The following is a 22,621-nucleotide window of genomic DNA, read 5'->3' on the forward strand; positions in this document are numbered from 1 at the left end:
CCTACCTCTGGCTTGCTGAATTTTGCATGCAAAGTCCAGTGGTGATTTTTCTCTGTCATGTAAGAGTCAATGACTCTTCTTGCACTTAGAATACATCCAAAGGCCTGCCCTTTAGTTTATAGGACTGACCTCTGCCTTGTCCAGTGCCACTTGGCTCTGTGCTCACTCAGGATAACCACTTGGTCACCTTGTAGATCTACTCACAAGCCAACACCTTTCCTGCCTCAGGACAAGAGGCTTTGCACATGCTGTTCCTTCTGCTGGGACCTCTCCACTCTCTCTCTCCCCTTACTTTGGCCTACAAATTTCAGCTGAAAGTCAGTGACTCAGGAGACTCCCAGCTCCTCTCCCTGTAGGTTGTGGTAATGAGTCTTCAGGGATGGCTCCTGGTGTTTATTCGCCTTTCTCATGCCTGCCTGTCCTCTAATCAAAAGGTGCAGCTCAGTGGCAGAGTGCTTGCTCAGCATATACAAGGTTCAGGGTCCCATCCCCAGTGACACACACACACACACAAAGATGAACTCTACCTCTTATCCCTGTGAAACTGGTCTGGGCTTTGCAACTTGCTCTGGCTGATGGGATGTAATGTGACTTCTGAGGCTAGATCTTCAGGTGATGGGTAGATCTTTCTGCCTTTTGGGACTCAGGTGGCATGCCATGAGAGATGCACGTCATCTAGGGAGACCCCAGAGGGTAGACATGAGGTGTTGAGATCAGCAGCCCCCGTTGAGCTACCTGCCAACAGTCAGCACTGCCTCTAACCATGTATGTGGGCCAGCCAGCTTGTCCTCACCCCACTGAGCTTTGGAGGACTGCAGCCCTGGTCACCATTACCTGGAACGAAAGAACCGTCCTGCTGAGCCCTAGAATTGTGAGAGGCATGAACACAGTGGCTATGGGTTTTTTGTTGTTGTTGTTGTTGTTTTGCTGGTGTTGGGGGCTAAACTCAGAGTCTTGAACATCAGCCAGACCTGCACTCTACCACTGCAGCCCCAGCCCCAGCTCAGTGATTGTGGTATGCCACTGTTTCAATAACCAAAAGAGAGGGCAACCATGCTGCTTTTGAGAACATTGCACTCACTTCATAGCTTCGTGACAATCTATAATTACACAATTATTTGATTTTAGCTTGTTAGTTTTCTCCTTCTCCTTTCTTCTCATTCTTCTATTTCTCCTCCTCCTTCCTCTTCCTCTTTTCTTCTTCTTCTTCTTCTTCTTCTTCTTCTTCTTCTTCTTCTTCTTCTTCTTCTTCTTCTTCTTCCTCTCCTCCTCCTCCCCCCACCTCCTCCTCCCTCTTCTTCTTCTCTTCCCACTCCCCCTCCCTTTTTTCTTTTGGAGGTACTGGGCTTTGTTTGCTAGGCAGGTGCTCTACTACTTGATCCACTCCACCAGCTTTTAACCTGCTAATTTCCTGTCTTCCCTTCTAGGTATGAGTGGCAGGGGTAGGGACCATGTCTGTTTTGATTGCTGTGCATTGAGCACAGTGAATGGCATGTCATAGGAGCAGAATGGATGGATGAATGAATGAATGAACATCAACATGGTCCTGTAGTGTTCCCAAGAGCCAGTGGGGGTCTCCGTGGCTGGAGCCCAAGCTGGGTTAGCATGAGAAGGAGGTGGCCATGGCCCAGGCCTAACTCTCAGGGCACTCACAGCTCAGAATCTTGCACTGCCTCTATCCCCCAGACCTGTGAGCCCTGCCTGGAAGGGGCTGTACAGCCATCAGGGGGCCTGGGAGTCCTCTGCATATGTATGTGCACATAGTGGGAGGCCAGACAGAGGAGTGGATTCTGTTCAGCCAGGGATCTGGACTCAGATTGCTCCCCGTCTCCCACCGACCCAGCTCTGCCATGTTCCAAGCCAATCTTGGTCCCATGAGCACAGTCACTGAATGCTGACTCAGACTGGCAGGGCTGTGTCTTAGTGTTACCATGTTGGGCACAACTATGTGTCTGCAGGTAGCTGCTGTTGTTATTCTCCCCATCTTGCAGACCAGACAATGAATGATTAGATTACTTATGCAAGATCATGCTGCAAGTATGTAGTGAGAGTCAGGAATTGAACCCTGGAAAAGTGGCTCCATAGCCCACCTTCTTACCTCCTGTACCATTGTGCCTCTCTGAGCTTCAGGGTCCATCTGTGTGAAAGTGATGCTAACACCTGCTTAATAGAACTATGATAACATATGATTTGGCAGTGCCTGGAACACAGTGGTTCTCAACAAATTCCAGTTGTTTGCTGTGGCAAGATGGATAGACAAAGGCCAGCAGAGAGGGCTTCAAAGGTTTTACTGGGCAGGCACTGGGGTGCCATTGAAGGTGCTAGGATAAGAGTGACATGAAGAAACTGGTTTAGTTCAAGTCCCACCCTTTTCCATTGCTCCCTCCAACCCCCACAGCTACTTCCATCTTGCCTGATGTTGGGGCCTGAGTTCCATACCTGAATGCCTTATCTCTCCATGAAATGTTGAGATTCACACCATTTGAGACAGGTCATGGCAGACTTCCCAAGGAAGGGTTGCTTGCTTGCCTCTCTCTTCCTCTCCCCCCTCTCCCTGCTACCTCTTGGTGTCGCTGGTCTCCTCTCACAGGGCTGCCTCAGAGCCCTGTCAGTGGGCCTGTCTCCTTCCCCACTTTGGCAACCGAGAGAGAAACGCCTGTCACTATGGACTCCTTGTTCCCCTTGGGACACTTCCACAGTGGCACAGTACATGGAGGCAGGTGGAAGAGACAATGGGTAACTCTGGGACAGGGAGGAGAGAAAGCAAGCAAGAACCAGAGGAGACAAGTGGGAAAGAGGGAGCCTAAAAAAGATCAGGATTAGGAGAGATTCTGAGAGAGGGAGAGAGAGAAAGGAGAGCAAGGGAGGGAGAGAGGAAAGGGAAGGTCCACTCACTGCTTTAGGGCTCTGTGTACCTGGAGATAAGTTCAGAAGATAAGATCTGACCCAGCATCATGTCCCTTGGTCCTGACAGATGGGAGCATGTGTCAATACACATGCAGAAGCACACACTTGACATCTGGTGTACGTATTGTATAGATCTGGGCACCTGTGATATAGTGAGCACCCCTGAACCTGCCTGCGCACATCTGTGCACAGATGGCCCTGAGTGCACATAGATGAGGAGTACGGGGAACTGTGTGCAACCCACACGCATCCTCACCCAGAAACATCCTCCTCTCTGCACCCCTCTTCTCAATATGGCATCATCACCTTACTCTGTAAGTCTCTGCTGTTCTGTTCATGTCTCTTTCCTGCAGGAAAGCCCACCTCCTTGTCATCTCCATGCTCTTGGGGGCAAGCTCAGTCCTTGGTGGAAGGAATGGGCTCTAATTCCAGAGTGTATACATGTGTGTGCGAGTGTGCATGTATATTTGTGAATACGGGAATACGCAGGTGGACATGCACGCGTGCACATATGCCTTGGGGCACGGATGTGTCTCTAAGGTGTGCATGACTGAGCTTGTATGCACAAGTTTCCATACAGATTAAGACAATGGTGTGCTGGCAAAGGTTTTTTACAATTAGCTCTTTATTAAAAAAAAAAAAATCCCTGAATTGTAGCTTTTGCCCATTTCCTTGGTATGAATACTCCACCATGGTCATTTCAAGCTGCAGAGATAGCATCATAGTGGAGCTGGGAAGAGATGCAGGTAGTTGGCCTGCAGGAGTGTAGGAACTGGCCAGCACATCTGGGCCTGGGATTTGTGTCTGTGATAGTGTGGCAAGTGATGGACAGGGCCAAGTTATTCCTCTGGTGGTCCTGGGAGGAGTCTGCACGCTGCCTCAGATATGCTTCTTTGCAGTGCCTTAGTGAAGCAGAAGGTGACTGGCCACCAGCCAAACTCCTCCATGTTGCTTGGAAGTCAATCCAAACTGATGTTCCTTGTTAGGCAGGTTTAGACACCGAGACAGCTCCTGCCCTCTCCTGCAGTGCTCTGAGTGGAGGTGGGTGGAGCAGAGGAACATGAGGAGGAAACAGCCTGGTGCTTGGATGGAGGGGAGGAAGAAGGAGTGACCAGAGAGGGTGGAGGGATCCAAAGGCTGGGGCCCCAAGCTTGCCTGAAGCCAGTCAGCTGAACTCTCTCCTCTCCAACTGGGACTTTCTTCTGTAAGGGACAGATCTTCTGGGCTCCATGGCCCTGTCTCTTGACTCTCTGGAACCAGAGCCTGAAGGCTGGGCTCTGAGTGTTGTGATATTCATTCAAAAGCTAGATGGCTGAGATGCCATTAGACAGTGAGATGGCCCCTATGGTGGGCTTTGGGCCTTAGGGGACTCTGCTTTTGCCCCCCTCAGACCATGGGAGGAGTAGACCAGCAGCCAAGGGGATGAGCTCACCCTAAGCCACACATCTAGACCCCTCTTTGATGTCTCCTCCTCTAGGTTTCTGCCCAAAGGGTCCCACCGAGCCAGCTTCCATGGCTGACCACCATCTGTCCTCCTGAGATCACTGTTGGCTTGGCTGAAGGGCTGGCTGAAGAATGGCTGTTCTGGGGACCTTAGATGTGCGTCCCCCTAGTGGGAGATGTCCCACATAGGCTGAGTGGAGCTGGGAACTGGGAGAGAAGGAAATAGGCTGGTGGTAAGAGGCTAAGGTCACAGGCTTGACCCTTGCCCTCACTGTCGGGTGCAGAACTCAGAAGAGGGTGAGAATTCGAAGTTCGAACTTAGTGTTTGAGATTGTCCCAAAGATCTATCTGATGTGTGTTGTTGACATTTAGCTTTATGCTAGATGAACCTCCCTGGGCGCTTTTGTCTCCAGCCCCCAAATATTCAGGGTGAGCCTAGAGGGGGATGACTGGGATTTGTGGATGCTTGGCAACATGGGCACAGTGATTGGGGCTGAATTGAGCAGGGAGTTCTGAAAGGGAGTCAGTTCTAGAGTAGACTTTTGCAGATCTTGTGGTGCCAGGCTTCTTTCCTCTCAGATCCATGTAGTTCTGTTCTCATCAACTTTCTCTCCAACCCAGGGACCCTGGCTCAACAACTCCCTACCCTGATCTTAGACAGGGTTTTCCTCCCAGAGACCCCCACTTCTACCCACTCACATCAGCCCTGCTTTGCATCAGGACTGGGTCCATGGCATTTGGTAGGATCCATTGCAGGACGATGGGTCAAGGCTGTTTCTATGGTGACTCGGATTCCCCCAGAGGTTACTCTCCTGGCTTTCCAAATGACAATATTAAAATAACCAGGCCAGTGAATTCCAGCCACTTTAATTAATGAGACCTCATTGCGGCAGATGTCAGTGGGGCAGGATGGAAATTTTACTCTTTCCAGAGCACTGCATCCTGATGATTCCCTTGTAAACAAGCTGTCTTGGCTTCCTGTTTTCCTTCTTGTTTGTCATGATGTGTGCTGTGAGTGTCTACCTGAGCTTCTGGGTCAAGGGTAACAAATTCAGAAAGGTATGGGGAAGGTTGGTACAGGGAGGTGATAGAAGGAGGGAGGAGGATGCCTTTGATAACTTGCCAACAGATGAGTGTTTGGGTTTGCTCTCCAGGTCTTGATTGGATTTTGAAACACCCGCTCATCCTACTTGACAGCACAGATTTTCAAAGTTCAAATGAACTAGGTTGAATGTATTCAAGGCATTTTCAGAGGCATTTAAAACCCCTCTTCAATTAGCTGACCCTGGCAGTTTGGCAGCAAAGGCTAGAAGTGATGGCTTAGCTCTCCAGCTGCCATTAAATGGGACTTCTCTCCCAATGACAAGGCTCCAACTGCCTGGTTTGCAACCCCTCTCGTCGTTCCTATCCCTTCAAGCTGAGAGAGTCCCAGGGACCCCTGCAAGACCTTCCCCATTCTTCTGCCATTCCATGGTCCCCTCTAAGGAGCCTTCAGAACACACAGGCAAGGTCATGCCCATTTCAAGTTGCACACATTCATGAGCAAAACGGAAACCTGGAGGACAATTGGGAGGGTGAGTGGGGCTGATGTGTTTTAAAAGAGTGATCTCATGGCAGCCATGCTGTGAGGATCAAAGATGGATGAGGGGTTGGGGGTGGCTGTCATGCTACAAAGGTTCAGAGGTGTGAAGGAAGAGGTAGATTGACATTGTGTGGAAGAGACTTTTGCTACTAAGTGCTGCTTTTGACAGGGTGAGATGACCCTCTATTCACTGGAAGCATGCAAGAATCAGTGAGGAAGATTTAAGAGGGAGTTCCTAACTTTGGGAGTGGGGACACACGTCTCAGATGCATGACATCTAAGCCTTCTATCTTCCAACTCTGAGAACTGTGGCTTTAGAATTGCTTCAAATGAGATGCCAAGAGTTGGGAAAGCAATTAAAGAAATCCACTGAAGTGAGGACCAAGCTATAAAAAAAATCTTTATTTCATGTACCAGGATTTTTTTTTTTTTTAGGTTTCTGCTTTTTAAAATTTTTTTCTGTTAACAGTCTGAAAAAAAAAAAAACCCACCAAGAAAATAAAATGAAACTTGTTTTCTTGAACTGGTTGGAGCCGAACATAAGCCATCATCCACTATGGGAAGCAGCGCCCTGGGGTCCCCACCCTAGCCCTGCCCTCCCGGCCCCCTAGCCCTTTCTGGCACACTGGTGTCACTCCACACCTGAAAGGCCTTCTTCAAGCAGTCTTAGGCCCAGGCCTAAGACTGGAAAGAAACACAGATGCTGCCCCAACACTTCCAGGGCTCTGGGAGCTGGGCTCGCTTACTGTCTTCTTGAACCTCTCCCTTCTCCCTAGGTCTTGACATTCAGGTTTGGAGTCTGGTGGGGTGGTGGTTTAAGGTTGAGTGGGAAGGGATAGCTTGCCATTTCTGCCTAGTCTTGAGAGATGTTCAGTGGCCACCATACCTAATCAGTCCTCATCACTGTGCCTGAGGGCCCACAGCCTCCCCTGCCATTCTGGCCTAGGCTGGCAGGGGCCAGAGTTTTTGGGCTCCAACTGCTGGATGAACTAGGAAAAGAACTTTGCTTTTGTATACAAAAGACAGGAAGGGCAGCCAGGAATGGGCCAGTTTAAGAAGCCTTCTCAGTCCCTCTTTCAACTCTCCAGACAGCTTAGGAACCCTCAGGGCAGGCTGGCTCCAGAGTAGCAAACTAGAGAGGCTGGCTGCTGCTGGCAGCCTGGGCAGGGTTAGGAATTTCTTGCTTGGGAAAACTGTTGATTTTGTTGTCTGAACTGCCTCTTGTTGCTCTGGGGAAGAAAGGAGAGAAACCAGGGGTGCCCTGCACTTTAGTCTGGGTGCAAGTTTAGCTTTGGACTGGGGTTCCCTGGGGGACCCACTCTGCTAAAACTCTCCTCTCCATAGAGGGAATCTTTTACTCCTTCCCACAAACCTCTGAGGGTTTTTTTTTTCACTGACCCCAAAGACAGTGAGGGACCCTGGTGGCTGATCTCTTCACTCAAGGAAACTTCCTCCACTTTCTATGACCAGGTTATAGCATTAAAGAAAGGACACAAAATGAAGAGTGGCTTTGGGGACCTCTGTGTCCTTTCCCTTTGTCTTAATGGCAGGATACATTGGCTCACATGTGTGTATTTTTGCTTTGACATTGGATGTGGGAACAGGGGCTGGGGAGCACAGTGAGGAGGCATGTGAGGTGTGGTGTGTGTGTGTGTGTGTGTGTGTGTGTGTGTGATGAGAGAGAGAGAGAGAGAGAGAGAGAGAGAGAGAGAGAGAGAGAGAGAGAGACTGCTATGTCTTGGGAATGTTCTCAATATCCCTGGAGCTCCATGGCAGCTGTTTTGGTCATCCTGGGCATCTTTTCTGGGCAGGTGGCAGATCTTAAAAATCACAGATACACTGAGCAAGAATGGGCCTTTGGAGCTTGTCTGGGTCTGTCCACATGCTTACACAAGGGGAAGCAGAGACCCAGAGAGGTCACACAGCAAGGAAGTCCTGAATGCTGTCCTGGATTCTAGACTGTGCCCTTCCATGCATGTGTGTAGTGGAGGGCAGGAAGGAGCATGGTGTGCAGTTGTTGGGTTGTTGTCCATGGCTTTGGAGGTTGTGAGCTAGTTTCTTCTGAGCCACACTCCTGGCTGCGGATGGGGTAGAAGGGGTCACATTGAACGCGTGACCCCTGAGGGACTGCAGAGCTGGGCTTAGAGGGCTGTGGATGTGTGTGTGACCATGGGTGGGAGTGGGATGTGGGGCTCCTCTCTCTCCATCAGCAGTGCCTTTATGCTAGCAGGAAGAGACCTTTCAAGCACACCTCCTATAGCTCTTGGGGCCTTTCTCCTCTCCCTCCGGCTCTATGCCCAGCTCACATCTCTCACAATGGGTTTTGTTTTTTGTTTTAAATGGATTTATATATTTGTTTTCTGTTTTTTTTTGTCTTTACAAGTTCCCTGCTAAATTTTAAGTCCCCCACCCCACCCCATTTTTTTGTTTTCACAGTTTAAAGCTGGAAAAGAATTAAAAGAAAAATACTATCTGATTTCTTGCAAGTAAATCCACTTACTATATATTTACATTTATTTATAGTCTGTGGTTTTTTTATTAAAAAAAATCACCACTTGTTTTTCCTTTTTCTTTTGTAAAAAGAAACCTTTTTGCAGTGTCAGAGTTGGACCCACTGGGCCTGGAGGGGGCATTAGTGAGTCCAAGGACCCCCAAGGACCCCTTCCTAGGGAGCTAGGGAACCTATGAGTCTGGGGGTCCACCATTGCCTCAGGGTCATGGGTGGCCCTGAAGTGAGGGGTGAGAAGGGAGAACTGCTTTATATCCCCAGGAGGTGTCTCCTGACCATAAGGACAGGAGCTTGGGGATGGTGACCCCAAAAGATTCCCCCTGAGGATTCCAGGATTCCAGCATCTCCCTTCCTCCCTTTCCTCGAGGCTTAGGAAGTCATCACAGTGGGCTAAGGACCTTTAAGGACTGGGAACCTGGGACTAGCAGCCCCAAGCACATCCCCCCCTCTAGGCACCTAACGGACAGGGGGGACCAAGGGCTCGGGGTCACCGGAGGCCTACAAAATGCCCCATCGGTGCTGGGTGGAGTCAGCTCTGCAGCCACTGAGCTTCCCCAGCCGCCTGGGGCCCCTCCCAGGGGCTCCAGGGACGGCAGTGACCACGCCCCCTGGCCCTGGGGCCCCTGAGTCTCCACCCCCACTTTCCCAGGGAGGCAGGGCCCGCTTGGGTTAAAGGGAACATTTAAACTCTCCCCGCAGGTAAAAGAAAAGAAAAGAAGGGCAACAGAAAACCCTAAGAAATACTGAGAACGTCCCTCTTCTTTTTCCATCCTTCTCATTTTTTTTTCTTTATTGTTATCTTGGTTCCCTGTTAGTTTTTCATTTAAATTGGTTTTTATTAAATGTTAAAATAATGGTACATGGGAAATCATGCATTTTCTTTTAGATTTATTTTCTATTTTAATTTTTTTTATCCCTCTCGCTTGGTTTTAAAGTTTGTTAATCTTCGCTCGTTTATGTTTTCCCGCATTGCCTGTGGGTTGCTGCTTTGTTCCTCTTATACTTTTGTTCTTTTTTTTTTTAATTTACTTGTTATGTTTTTCTCTTTTTTTTTTGTTTTTTTTTTTTTTGTTTCGTTTTTGTTGATTTTTTTTTTTTTTTTTTTTTTTTGCGTTTGGAAGGTCTCCCGTGGGTGGTCTGGTCCCCCGCCCCCGCCCGCGGCTGGCCTCCCGGGGTCCCCGGTCCCTCCCGCCGCCTGCTCCTCCTCCTCTGCTCGGCCTTGGCCTGCGCGCACGCGTGGCCGTGGACTTCAGACGGGCGTGGTCCGGCGGTTGGCTGTGTTGGAGTGGAGAGAGTCCTTGCTCTCCTTCTGGATACAGTTGTGGACTTGGAGGAAGCTGTTGTCCCTGTCGGAGTTATAGGTGGCGGTGGGCGTGGTGGCGGCCTTCAGGGGGTCCCTGCTGAGGGTGTACATGGAAATCTCCGTGGACGGCAGGGTGTTGAAGCCCTTGATGCCCACGGGCGAGGCGTCCCTGGAGTGAGAGGGCTCGGTGGAGCGCGAGCTGGAGCGGCTGCGGCGCTGGTAGCGGTAGCGGTAGCTGGGGATGCGGGTGATGGCGGAGGCCTGGAGGTAGTCCGTGGCGCGGGCAGTGGCCCGCAGCTGTTTGTGGCGGTCGATAAACATGTGCACGGCCAGCACCCCGACCATCTCGGCGATGATAAAGGACAGGGCCCCAAAGTAGAAGGACCAGCCATAGGAGTAGCTATTCTTTTTGGAGTCGCTCTTGGAGGGGTCTCCGGCATTGGCTGAAATATACACTATGATGCCGATGATGTTACTCAGACCTGTGGCACGGGGTGGGGAGAAGAAGGAGTGTTAGCATTCAGGAGGAGGTGGGCTGCTGGGCAGAACAGCTGCCTGGGCCTTTCCAGCTCCGGGTTTCCATGAGCAGGTGACACTCTCATTCCGAGAGACAGAGGAGAGAGAGACATCCTACAGCTAGTGAGAAATGATAAGGATAGGAATCGCTTACCGCCCACCTTCCCCTGTCCCCTCTCCATAGCCTCACTGCAGCTGGGGGTCAGAGGGCAAGTGGGCAAAGGCCCACTATCCTGAGAAGGTCCCGGATTCTAGTTCTTTTGCAGGTGGTGGGAGGGGGTCTGGGGATGTTCCTGGAGGACTCAGAGGGGCGAGAGCATTGCTCCCAGCAGGATCCCTGTTCAACCTTCCCTTGTGACAGCCTTCAGCCTGTCCCAGGACTAGAGATGCCTCCCCCTCCCCCCACAGTCCTCCTAGTCCTGAGGTTGGGTGCTCCCTTCTGTCCCCCGCTGGGCCCGGACTCCTGCCTCCCAGCCCAGTGGCCATTACCGGCAGACACGAAGAAGATGCCAGCACTCAGGATGATGTTATGTCGAGTCTTGTAGAACTCGCTGGCTGCGATGCAAAGTCCACCCATGAAAAGCAGAATCACACTGAGGATCGGGAAGATGCTCGAGGCCCTCACCGCCCCTGTGGAACACAGAAGGCCAAGGGGGGAGAGAAGGTCGAGATTGTGAGACTGTGGGATGCAGGCTGCAGGGGCTTCATGGACCCAGCTCGGGGTCCAGGTTGCTTAGCCACATGAGGCAGGGAGGGAAGGAGGCAGCGAGGGAGAGCCACTGCCCAGCTCACAGCCCTTCTGGGTCACTACCTTCAGGTCCGAGCTCCAGTACTTTGGTGAGTCCACAGGGCCCTGTGTGTCTTGACCTCTGTCCCCATCCAGCCTTATGTTTCCTGGTCTCCATGTTCTCTCTGGTTCAGCCACAGCAAAACTCCCATTGACAATGTCTTTTTTTTTTTTTTTTTGGTGGTATTGAGGTTTTAATTCAGGGCTTTGCACTTGCTAGGCAGACACTCTACCACTTGAGCTACATCCTCAGCCTTTTTTGGTTATTTTTGAGATTCAGTCTTGCTTTGTGTCTGGGTTGGCCTGGACTGTGATCCTTCTGTTCTTGCTTCCCCACACAGCTGGGAGGCCAGGTGCACACCACAGCACCTAGCTGTTGGTTGACATGGAGGTCTCTTAAACTCTTGACCCCAGCTGGCCTCAAACTGCTATCCTCCTCATCTCTGCCTTCCAAGTAGCTAGGATTACGAGCTTGAGCCTCTGCTGCCTAGCTGACAATGTCATTTCATGCTGCAGACTTCAGACATATTCAGCTTTCTTACTGGAATGTCTTTCCTGTTCCTTACTCAGCAAACTTGTATTCCTCCATCAAAACGCAGCTCCAAGTTCCCTCATCTGTGAAGCCTTCCCTGACTTCCTCATGCAAAGTTTTTAGCTCTCTCCCTTGTGCTTTGGGGCGCATGAGCCCATTGAGAGGTAGTGTAGTGTGGTGGTTAGGTGTAATCTCATGGCTTGGATTGGAACCTGAAAAGGCGTTTATTAGCCATTTAAACTTGAGAAATTTATCATGCCACTCTGTGCCTCAGTTTCCTCACCTGTAAAACAGGGAGTACCTGCCTCCTAAGATTGCTGTGAGGATCAAATGAGTTGATTCAGGTAATGTATTTACAAAAAAGTGCTGGGGCAACACATGGTATTTAGATTATTAAACGCTTGTTTATATGTTTATCTCCACTATAAATAAGCCATAGGTGCCATGTGCCTTTTTTCTCTTCATTCTTTCTGTTCAAAGACACAGGAGATTCCCAACACAAACTCATTGGCCAAATAAATTCGAAGTGGTCAAGAAAGAGCAAGAAAGAGGCACATTTCAAAGAAAAGAGAAAGTAGAAACAACCCAAGAAGCCTCGGGATAAGGTTGGAAGGATGGACCACAAACAGGATAGAAGGACAGAATATTGTAAGGAAAACGGTAGAGCAGGAGAGGGGAGGGTTGGCAGCTTGACTGTGGCCAGGCTGGGTGTGTTCCTTATAGAGGGACAAGTGTCCCAGTGAGAGGCAGGGTGTGGGGACCTCCGTAAAGTGTCTCTGTAAAGTAAAAAATTTTTTCCACCCAAATTCAAATAGGCAGTGAGTGACGTCAGGACCCTGGTGGACTCCCTGTCCAAAAGCTGTGGCCAGGCAGGGGCGAGGTCTGGAGGCCAGAGCAGGGAAAAGGACACCTGCTTCAAATGTTGGAGTCACTTCAGTGGCTTCTTAGGAAGCCAGGTCCTGTGAGCCATGAGGCCCTAAGTCCAGGGATTTGGAGATGATGGTTCCAGGAATAGGGGCTTCCTTCTATCTCTGTACTGTCCCTTTGGGTGACTGCATGACTGAGAAGGCTGTGTGAGAGGTAGTGTAGAATCCTCTAAAAGAGTTTGCTGTGACATGTGGGATGTGGGAACCTCATTTTCCCCTCACCTGCAGCAAAGTCTAACTGCTCACTGCTGCTGTTGGGTGACAGGACTTGTTTTTTGGTGGGGGATTTGAAAAAGAATAGAGCAGTATACCCTGGAGAGCAGCAGAGGTCAGACGCTGAGGACAGGGATTTTTCTGCAGTCTTAGCACCACGGGGACAGTGCTGCTCCCTCCCCGGTTGCTGGTGGGGTGGCCTCTTAGTGTGCTCTGCCCACAACCTGATCCCCATCCCAGGTACTGCCACACTCCCGTGCAGACACACGCAGCTCACAGACATTTATTCCTCATCTTTACAGGCACATGGGGATGGTGAGAGCTTGGTGAAGACTCAGGAGAAGAGTGAATATTCATCAAGCACCCACTCTGTTGGAAACCTAACGTACACATGAAACATCATTTCATCCTGTCCTCAAGATGTGTTCTCTGCCATAAGTTAGAAAGGAATGCTGAGGTTTAAAGAGGAGAGGTAACTTGGCCAAGGGCTCTCATTTGTGAGTCAGATTTTGAACCCAGATCAGCCCTTAGCCTTTCTCTGTGAGGCTTCCAGGGAGGGCATGGAAGGGTCTGGAGAGTCTCCTCCTCTCTGATTTTCCCATGTGTGAGATGGGGGTGTGGACTGTTAGGTGATTTAATGGCTGTGGCATCTCTGTGTGAGTATGGCTTCTGGCTAGCAGAAAGGAAATGCCACTGTTAGGAATGAAACAGGGCTTGTGTGGTGTGACTTCTGAGGAGCAGCAGAGGCTGCTCAAAGGAGCAGAGACAGTGACTGTTCCCATCCACAGCATGCCTGTGTTCCCAGTGCTGGACTGGCTCAGAGGCAGCCCAGGGCCTGATGTTCAGCTCAGCTCCTCCATCTGTGGGAATCCAGGGCCCCAGCTCAGCTTTCTGTCAGCATAGGGAGGGAGCTGGGATTCTGTGCGTGCATGTGAGTGAGTGTGCATGCATGTGCACGTGTGTGCATGTGCGCACATGTGTGTGGACAAGATGGAGGGAGTCGGGTGGGGTGGGCATGGACCAGTCAGCAAAGCACATGGAGGAGACAGAACTGCTGCAATGGCAGGGAGGTGCTCCACCTGTGCTCTGAAGAGGGCCAGCCAGCAGGCCACTCAGCAGAAGCCTATGTGGCCAGCAGAGCTTCTCCAGTGCCCAACCCAGGAGGTTAGACTTGGCAGGGGCCAGCCCAAGCCAGTGTAAGAGCAAGCAGGTGTGTATGTATGTATGTGTGTGTGGAGGGAGGGGAGTTGTGCCTTGGAGGTGCCTCTTGAAGGAGGGCTTTCTGGCTGGGCAGTGTCACAGACCGAAAGGGGATTTTGGAGTTAGTCACATCTAGGTTTGAAACCTGACTTTGTCACTTACTGTTTGACTGTTGGACAAGGTTTCCCATCCTGTAAAGTGGGGATAATGACACTAATATCTAGCTCCCAGGAATGCTGGAAAGCTCCAGGCTGCCCACAGGACAGCAGCACTGGTGTCCCGGGGGGCTGGTGAGGAATGCAGAGCCCTTGGCACCACCCTGGGCCTACAGAATGGGCATTGATGTTTGAATGATGTTTGAATGAGATGCCCACAAGATCTGTACACACATGAAAGCTGGAGAGGTGCTGTTATAAGGATTAAGTGGAGAAACATCCGTGCCATATCTGGTGTTAGAAGGTGACAGTAACAGGCAGCAACTCTCCATGCCTACCCTTGTGCTGGGGTTTGAACTCAGAGTATCATGATTGCTAGGCAGGTGCTCTACCACTTGAGTCACGCCCTCCCCTCCCCTGCAGTCCTTTTGCTTTTTAGTTTTTTTTTTCAGATAGGATCTCATGCTTTTGTCCAGGCTGGGCTCAGTCAGTGATCTTCCTACCTCTTCCCCCTCAGTAGCTGGATTACAGGTGAGTACCACCACCACACCTGACTCAGACAACAAGTCTGATATTTCTGAGGTTCCTTCCTCTTCAGTTCAAACAGAACTTCCTACACTGTCCTGACTTGCCATGGAGCCTGGTGTGGGCTCAATACCAAAATCAATCAGAAGGAGCAGAAACATCTAATTCATTCAATGAGCATATACTTGTGGGTCTCCTAGGAGCAAGCATATAGCACATCACAATGCCTGCTTACATTTGCAGAGCCTCTCCTGTGCCAGACCATGTCCTAATGACTTCCGGGACTAACCTGTTGAAACCCCATGAAGTCTTGGCTTCAAGAACTGCAAACACCTACCACAGGCACCCGCAACCTTTTTCTGGATGGGGACAATAGTAACTATTTTGGCTTTGCTGGCCATATGGTCTCTGTTGCTATCTCTCACCTTTGTTGTTACAGCATGAAAATAGTCATAGATGTATGTAAGCAAATGAGTGTGGTAGTGTTCCAATAAAACTTTATTTACAAAATTAGTTGGTAGGTCTGCTTGCTGTAGATGGCCCCCTCTGGCTGAGAGCACATACTGTATTAGGACAGCACCACATGGTCTGGAGCAGGGGCTGCCAGGTTCTTGATTGGCTATGAATTCAGTGAACAAGTACTAATCAGGTGCCCACTGCTGTGCCAGCTTCTGGGCTAGACAAGGGGACATAATGGGAATAAAATCAGGCCTGGACCCTATCTTTCTAGTGCTTATGTTCTCATGAGGAAGATACATGTCATGAGATAGTAACAGAGTTGAGATAAAGTACCTGTCAGAAAGGTACCCATGTGGCACCACGGCAGGTGGTGACAGGCTAATGTCCACTGAGCATTTAGCGTGTGCCAGGCACTGACTTAGGCACTGTATCTATATTAACTCATTAGTTCTCATTACAACCCTATGAAGTAATACTTTAATTTTGCCCATTGTTCAGACTGAAACTGAGATACAGAGAAGTTCAGCCATTTGGCCGAGGGTTGTGAACCCAGGCCTGAGTATCCCACCACTGCTCTGCCCCACCTGAGGCTCGTCATCTGGTGTGTCTGAGCTTCTATGGGATCAAGGCAGTGATTTTGGAGTTCACTTTGGGTGAATGGGGAGAAGTCTCAAGGAAGAATGGAGGCAGGCTGTGCAGTGTTGGGGGGGTTTCTGGTGGGAGGGGGGCAATAGCTGCACCAGCCAGGGCTTGGGATACATGGCTCATTCAGAGACTGACCAGGCTTGCTCACAAGGCGCTCGTGGAAGGGAATGGGGAGCCCAGGCAGGGCCTCATGGATCACCAGGGGCCTTGTGAGTCACACTGAAGAGCATTACCTTTATCCTGGGAGCAATGGGAAATGTTGGACCAGGGACTTAGACCAGGCAGGGTTATTGTGGTCTGATTTGCATCTTAAGAAGCCAAGTCAAGGGTGGCTGCAGGGACCCAGGGGCAAGGCTACTCAGCTGACAGGACAAGAGAGAAGATGGTGGTTGACCAGGGTAGGGGTGAGGGTATGGACAGGGGTGGTGGGTTTGAGAGACATTTAGGGGGGACATAAGGCTGGATGGGTGACTATGGGGAAAGAGGAAGGTGGCATAATGCCTGGATTCACAATGACAGGCTGGACTGGAAAAGTCATTTTTTTTTTTTGGAGACTGGAAATGAGTCAGCCTAGAATCAAGGGGAGAGGGGAAAGAAGCTCAAGATTTGGGACATCCTGAGTTTGAGGCGCTCTGGGGCTATGCTGTGGGGCATGGAGGAAGCAGCTGTGGTCAGGTGTAGGGCACAGAGGTGCAGATTGGGCTGAAGCTGTAAATGTGGGCATCATAGACACACAGATGAACACAGAGGGACTTGCCATGGCCTCGTAGAAGGCTGAGACCCCAGTGTGTGGTGCCTGACTCTGGAAGACCAGTGTGACCTTGGCCTCGACTTTCTTTACTGTAACAGGGATGAAAATCTTGTCTGCCTTAGAGGTTTACAGAGATTAAATAGAAAGAATGTAGAAGCTTTTGAAAGCACATGTTGGCATGGAGAATATCCTAGGAGCCCATGGAGGAAATGAACTCTTACCTTCTGGAAGGGGTGGCCTGAGCCACACATTCTTTGTAGTCCTCCTTTGGCTACATTCACTGGGCAATTCTGTTGGGATCTTAGGCCCCACCCCATGACCACCACGCTGTGAAGTATTTCTTCAGGGTGGACACAGCTGACAAACAGCAGCATGGAGAGGCCATGCTCTCCCTTCACTTGGTTAGGCAGAGAAGGGGGTGTGGGTCAGCAGGCAGGTGGAATGGTGCGGGAGGTCAGGAGACCCTGGCCTGCTTATGGCTCTGTGCTTGGTTCTCCATTCAGGCAGGTGCTTTGTCCTCTCTGGCTCCATCTACACTCTGCTAAGGCTGGACTAAGAGAGCTCTCAGGTCCCATCCATTGCTGATGGGGTCCCCCAGGACCTGTGCTCCCAGGACCTCTCCCCAGGGCCCCTCATCCAGGCCAGGCTGCCATCTCACCCCATCCTTGGGATCTCACCCCACGTCACCACAAGTAGCACAGGGGAGGCCCCCTGTTTTCCGGGCATGGTATTAAACTCTTTATGTATGTTAGCCTGTTTGGGATTTGATCCATTCTAATGGGGTAGATTTGCAGATGTGCTACATTGGGAGGGGCTTTGTGGGCTACCCAATGACAGTGACGATGAATGGGTAGCAAAAAGTATGTGTGTGTGAGAGAGAACAGATTGCTTGGCCTCACATTGGCTGTGTGGTCTTGTCTCCAGGCTGTCAGAAGTCGTCCCACTACCCTGTCTTCTATCATGTCTCCAAGCCGATCCCTCAGCACCCACCTCCCCTGCCCACCGGTGCAAGCCCCTGTCTCTGCCAGGAATCCACCCAGGATCCCATCTCAGAGCAAAGCTGAGACCCACAAATGCCGGTCCTGTCATCTGGCCTGGCTGTCCCCAGTTGGCCAGCATCAGACACTTTGCACAGGCAGTCCCTCAGCCTCCCCAGGGTATCTGCAGCAGCCGCCACTCCCTCACCTCCTTCAGGTCTCTGTTCAATGCTTCTTTTGCCTGGTCTTCAGAGCCCGCCTCCTCTTTCTCCTCTGTGCTCACTGCTGGTTTACACGCACCGCAACGCTAAGCAGCAATAATAGTTAATGCAGACTGAGTGCTTACTATGCTCGGGGTGGCCCAGAGAGCTTCTTATTCCAACTCACTTAAACCTTGTCACAACCTGGGAGGAGAGCAGGGACCATGGGCCCATTGTGAGGAAACCATGGCCCAGAGAGGTCAGCAGGAAAGCTTCGGGCTGAGTTTGTCATTATGCTCCTCTTCTGCCTCCTACTGGTGGCCAAGGTTGGTGTATTTATTCCCTGGTAGTCCTCACATCTGGCCTCCACCGCTTTCTCCTCTCAGTCAGGTGTCCATGTCCACCTGTCAGGTGGCTGGCAGTGTCCCTTGGAAAGCCAGTTTCTTTTTAATCTTAATTTTAAAAAAATTAAGTTTATTTATTTTGTGGTGCTGGAGTTTGAACTCAGGACCTAAATAAACCTTGAGCCACTCCACCAGCCCTTCTTTTGTGATGTTTTTTTTGAGACATGGTCTTGAGAACTACTTGCCCAGGGCTGGTTCCAAACAGTGATCCTCTTGATCTCTGCCTCCTGAGTAGCTGGGATTACAGGCACGAGCCACCAGCGCCTGGCTGCCTGTTTCTTTGGGTGCCTGTTTTTCCTCTCAGGTGGTCTGTGAGTCCCTGGGAAGGCGTCTACTCTGCAATCAGAAGTACCTTCCTTGTGTGAGGCTGAGGATAGGGGAAAGGCTGTGCCTGTTCACTCTGGCTGTAGAGAAAGTGTGGCCTGAGAGTATGGTTATTACACTGAGGCCGCCCAGCTCTGCTCTGTGCATGTGTGTGTATGTGTGTGCACGAACATGTGTGTGTGGGGGGGGTCTGGGGCACCATCTCCCTCCCCCTGTAGGGAGTGTGAAAGAGACAGCAGCCAGTCTCAGAACCCTCACCCAGACTTCCAGCTCCAGGTTCTGAGTTTGGAATGAGGAGACCCCACCCCACGCCGCAGACCTGCACTACAAGAGGCACATTACAGTGGATTTGGGGACTTAGTATATGATAGGTGCTTAATATAGGACCCTGAAAAGGAATCAAATTCTTCTGAACCTTCTTCCCTCAGTCCTAATGACATTGGGAAAACTAAGAAACACTAGCCCCCATCTCCTGAACACAAGAAATACACATGTACCACGCAGGGACCTGCTCCCCCACAAACAACCATGTCCAAACCCGTGTTTGGACACTCACTCAGACGCACAGGTACACAGGCATCCAAGGACACAGCACAGCACAGATTCAGGCCCATGCATAGAGACGGAGGCGTGGACATTCACACGCTGGAGGCCTCTGGTTACCACCTGCACTCTCACCTTGTTCCTCACTCTTTGGTGGCTGAGGAAGAGGACAGAGGCCGCGATGACAGATGCATCGGATGGGCCCACAGCACCATTTCCTTGGCAAGTCCATCAAGTCACATGGGCTGGCAGTGCGACCACCATTCATTTCTGGGGGAGCTGGTGGTGAGCTCCATACCAGCCACACCTTCATCAGGCTCAGAAGTTTGGGACCAGGGTGGTGACCAAGGGATCCCATGGGGTCTTTGGACTCTCCAAGTCAGGATAGGCTGTGGGGCCCTAAACGCTCTGGGGCATCTGAGGAGGCAGAATGCTGGTTCGTTCATTCGTCCGTCCGTCTGTCCGTTCGTTCATTCATTCATCCATCCCCTCAGATACTAATTGGCACCCTCCTTCCACCAGGCCCTCAGGAGGTGCTGGGCGATCTCTTGTCCAGCCATGCCCTCTGACATCCTGCCAGTGAAACGAGGGGAGCAGGGGTCACCTAGGCACCTGACTGGCTATCCTGCTCAGCCTGTTCCCTGGGGCCTCCTCATCTTCCTGGCCTCTACTACCAATGTCGAGGCTGAGGGTGTGGACTTCTTCACTTCAGCACCATTTCCTTGGCAAGTCCATCAAGTCACATGCCTTTAAGCATCACCCACGTGCTAACAGCTCTGGGACCCCCTATCTCTGCCAGGACCTCTCTTGAACCCCAGACTATAGCCTGCGCCACAGGACGTCCCATAGGCATCAACACTGAGTCCCAGTCCCAATCTGCTACCCCCCTTAGGCACAACCTTGGAGTCATGTTGGACCCCTCCCTCTCCCAGCCTTCTGGAGCACCTGGAAGAAGGCCTGGCATACAGGAAGGAGGACTCCGTGAATTGTCACACTTGAAAGTGAAGGAAGTGCCACACGCCCATGGACGCTGTGACTTCATCAGAAGTCCTTAGACTTCTGGATGTGCCTCCCTGGCAGGGCTCAGCTTGGTTCAGCTTTTCTGTGCAGTTCTTCATCACACAGTGTGATTTGGGGCATAGGACTCCCCACCCTTACCTCAAGGGACAGAAGGGACAGAGCACGAATGTGCCTCAACCAGCCCACGCCTCTGCTTCCCTGGGAAGAAACAACTCGGGAGCCACTTGGGAACCTGGAAAATGGGCCCAATGCCTCCAGCACATATTCTGCATGAATTGGGCCCTGCTTTTGGGGAAGGAAAAGAATGGCTTGACAGTTCCTTCCCCCTCCTCCCACCTCCATCCCTATCCTGAATCCTATAACCCTGCCCAGTCACAGAATTTCTAATTTGTGGAGAAGGAACAGAAACCATTCCACCCCAAATGGCACGAACTCCTAGAGAGCCTTCCCTGGTTGTCCTACATAAAAATGGCCATCTCCACCTGCCTTCTGGCCCTGCTTCTTTTCACCGTTGCACTCTGCACACCTGTGTTTGCTTGCTTATTTATTTATTTATTTATTTATTTATTGTCTTTCTCCTTTAATTAGAGCATGATTTGATCTTTCTTCTTCTCTCCTCTTTTTCAGTCCCCATCTCCTGAAACAGTACTGGCTCAAAGAACATATGCTTAATGAATGAGTGAATGAATGAACACTTGTGAATTCCTGCAGAAGTTTTTAAGTGTGTGCATGGTACTGGGGCTTGAACTCAGGGCCCAGGTGGTCTAGTGCTTGACCCACGCCCCCAGCCCTTTTTGCTTTAGTTACTTTTCTTCAGATAGGGTCTCGAGTTTATGCCGAGCTTTGCCTGGACTGGGATTCTCCAATATATGCTTCCCAAGTAGCTGGGATGACAGCTGCATGCTACCCTGCTGAGCTATTAGTTGAGATGGTGTTTCGTGAAATTTTTGTCTGGACTGGCTTTGGACTGAGGTCCTCCTGATCTTTACCTTCAGAGTAGTTAGGATTACAGGCATAAGCCATAGATTTTTGGCAGTACTGGGGTTTGAACTCAGGGCCTCAGTGAGGCAGGCACTCTACCCCTTGAGCCACTCCACCAGCTCACCATCGCTCTTTTTAAAAAAATAAATATAATCTGTTTCCAAAGCCTAGGGTGGGGGTGGTAGGAGAAGCATGTTTCCTAGACACTGTACCAGGCCCCCGGTCTGAGTCTCCCTTATTCTCACGGGGGTCCTCTTTGGTAGGTGATGTCCCTTTTGGCAGCTGAGGAGAGTAGGTGAGGCACAGGCAGATCATGGATCGAGATGACACTTGAATGTAGGTCTACTGGCTGCCAGAATGGGCCTTGCCCTTGGATAGCTCAGACTTGCACGTCCCTCCTGAGAGCCAGGATGCTAATCCAAGGACCCAGGTCCCTGGAGAACAGTGACCTGTACACCTTCAGCTTTGGTCCATTCCAGAAGGCGGATGCCCCCACCAGGCCCTGGGCTGGGTGCTGTGAGTAAGGGTTGGTGTAGGTCCTATCCTTCCCTTAGGGGAAACAGAGTCCAAACAGAGTCCAGCGGGGCTGCCCCTCCCCCCACCGGCGCCCGGAACTGCAAGAGCTCCAGCTGTTTCTGGAGCTTACCTTGCCTGTCTGCTGCCCATCTGTGTCCAAGACAGGCTGCATGGGGAAGGACCAAAGTGCAGCTGCCTGGTCTGGGAAGTCATGGCTCTGGGGATTCTTGTGACGGAGCCCGTTCTACTCTCTGGATCCCTGTCCTTCCAGACCCCGTCCCATTCTCCTCACAGCCCTCTACTGCCCTCTGGAACCCAGAGCTGTTGCCCTCTGCCAGCAGTGCCCTGACCACAGCCACCTCTGCTCTATCAGTCCTACCTTGCTCCCATGGCCCCTGCCTGTGCTCTGATCCATGCTGCCTCCTCTTGTCACTTGGATGGCTGCAGCAGCCCACCCGGCCTCCCTGCCACCTTTATCGCTATTATCATCCCCCTGCCCCAACAAACGCAGTACCAGCTGCCCTTTCCAATTGGAAAAGCTACCTATTACTCTTAGGCGACCTGATTTCTTCCCCAAGCTGAGACTCATCTGCAGCTCCAACCTCAGGCTGTGTGCAGTGCGGCCTCCTCTTTGATCCTCAAACGTGCCGCGTTCTTCCTGCTTACCCTCCTTCAGGTACTCTCTTCCTCGGAAACTCTCTCACCACCTTCCCTTTCTTCATTCAGTAAGCTGTCATGGCCGCCTTATTTGAGTGACCCCCTCCTTTGTCCTTGCCCCATCCGCTGCCACTCTCAACTTTCCCAGAGCTGAGACTGAGTCGGGGGCAGAGGGCAGGGACCGTGTGGACATTGCTTATTGCTTTTTTCCTTCACTAGGCTGCAACCTTCGTGAAGGACTTGCCCTGAGAGCTCCCGTATGGACAATAGTGCCTAGCGCACAGCGAGCGCTTGGTAAATATCCCATGGGTGGATGAATGAATGAATGAATGATCCTTCTAGAATCCCAGTATCAGTTCTGCTGCCACCTTGTCCCAGGAGGGTTGGGGGTAGGCTCTTCAGCACCCCAGGCTGCTTCTATTCTACCTTCTTTTCTTTTCTTTTCTTGGCAGCACTGGGGTTTGAACACGGGCCTCATACTTGCTAGGCAGGTACTCTACCACTTGAGTCACCCCAACCAGCCCTTGTCCCCGCCTTCTGCTGTGG

At 51.1% G+C, this 22,621-nt stretch overlaps 1 protein-coding gene across 1 annotated transcript in view; it reads right to left on the minus strand.

The window, feature by feature from the left end:
* Positions 1 to 9,571: 9,571 nt before the first annotated feature.
* Positions 9,572 to 22,621, minus strand: part of Cacng2 (calcium voltage-gated channel auxiliary subunit gamma 2) — a 101,694-nt gene continuing 88,644 nt past the window's right edge. The window contains exons 3-4 of the mRNA XM_074084408.1: positions 10,750 to 10,890; positions 9,572 to 10,226 (exon numbers count right to left, since the gene is read on the minus strand). Of these exons, the coding sequence (XP_073940509.1) occupies positions 9,691 to 10,226; positions 10,750 to 10,890 (677 nt within the window). The 3' untranslated portion in view covers positions 9,572 to 9,690. The remainder of the gene's footprint in view (positions 10,227 to 10,749; positions 10,891 to 22,621) is intronic.

Source organism: Castor canadensis, chromosome 8 (assembly GCF_047511655.1).
Source record: "Castor canadensis chromosome 8, mCasCan1.hap1v2, whole genome shotgun sequence".
Taxonomy (NCBI): Eukaryota; Metazoa; Chordata; class Mammalia; order Rodentia; family Castoridae; genus Castor; species Castor canadensis.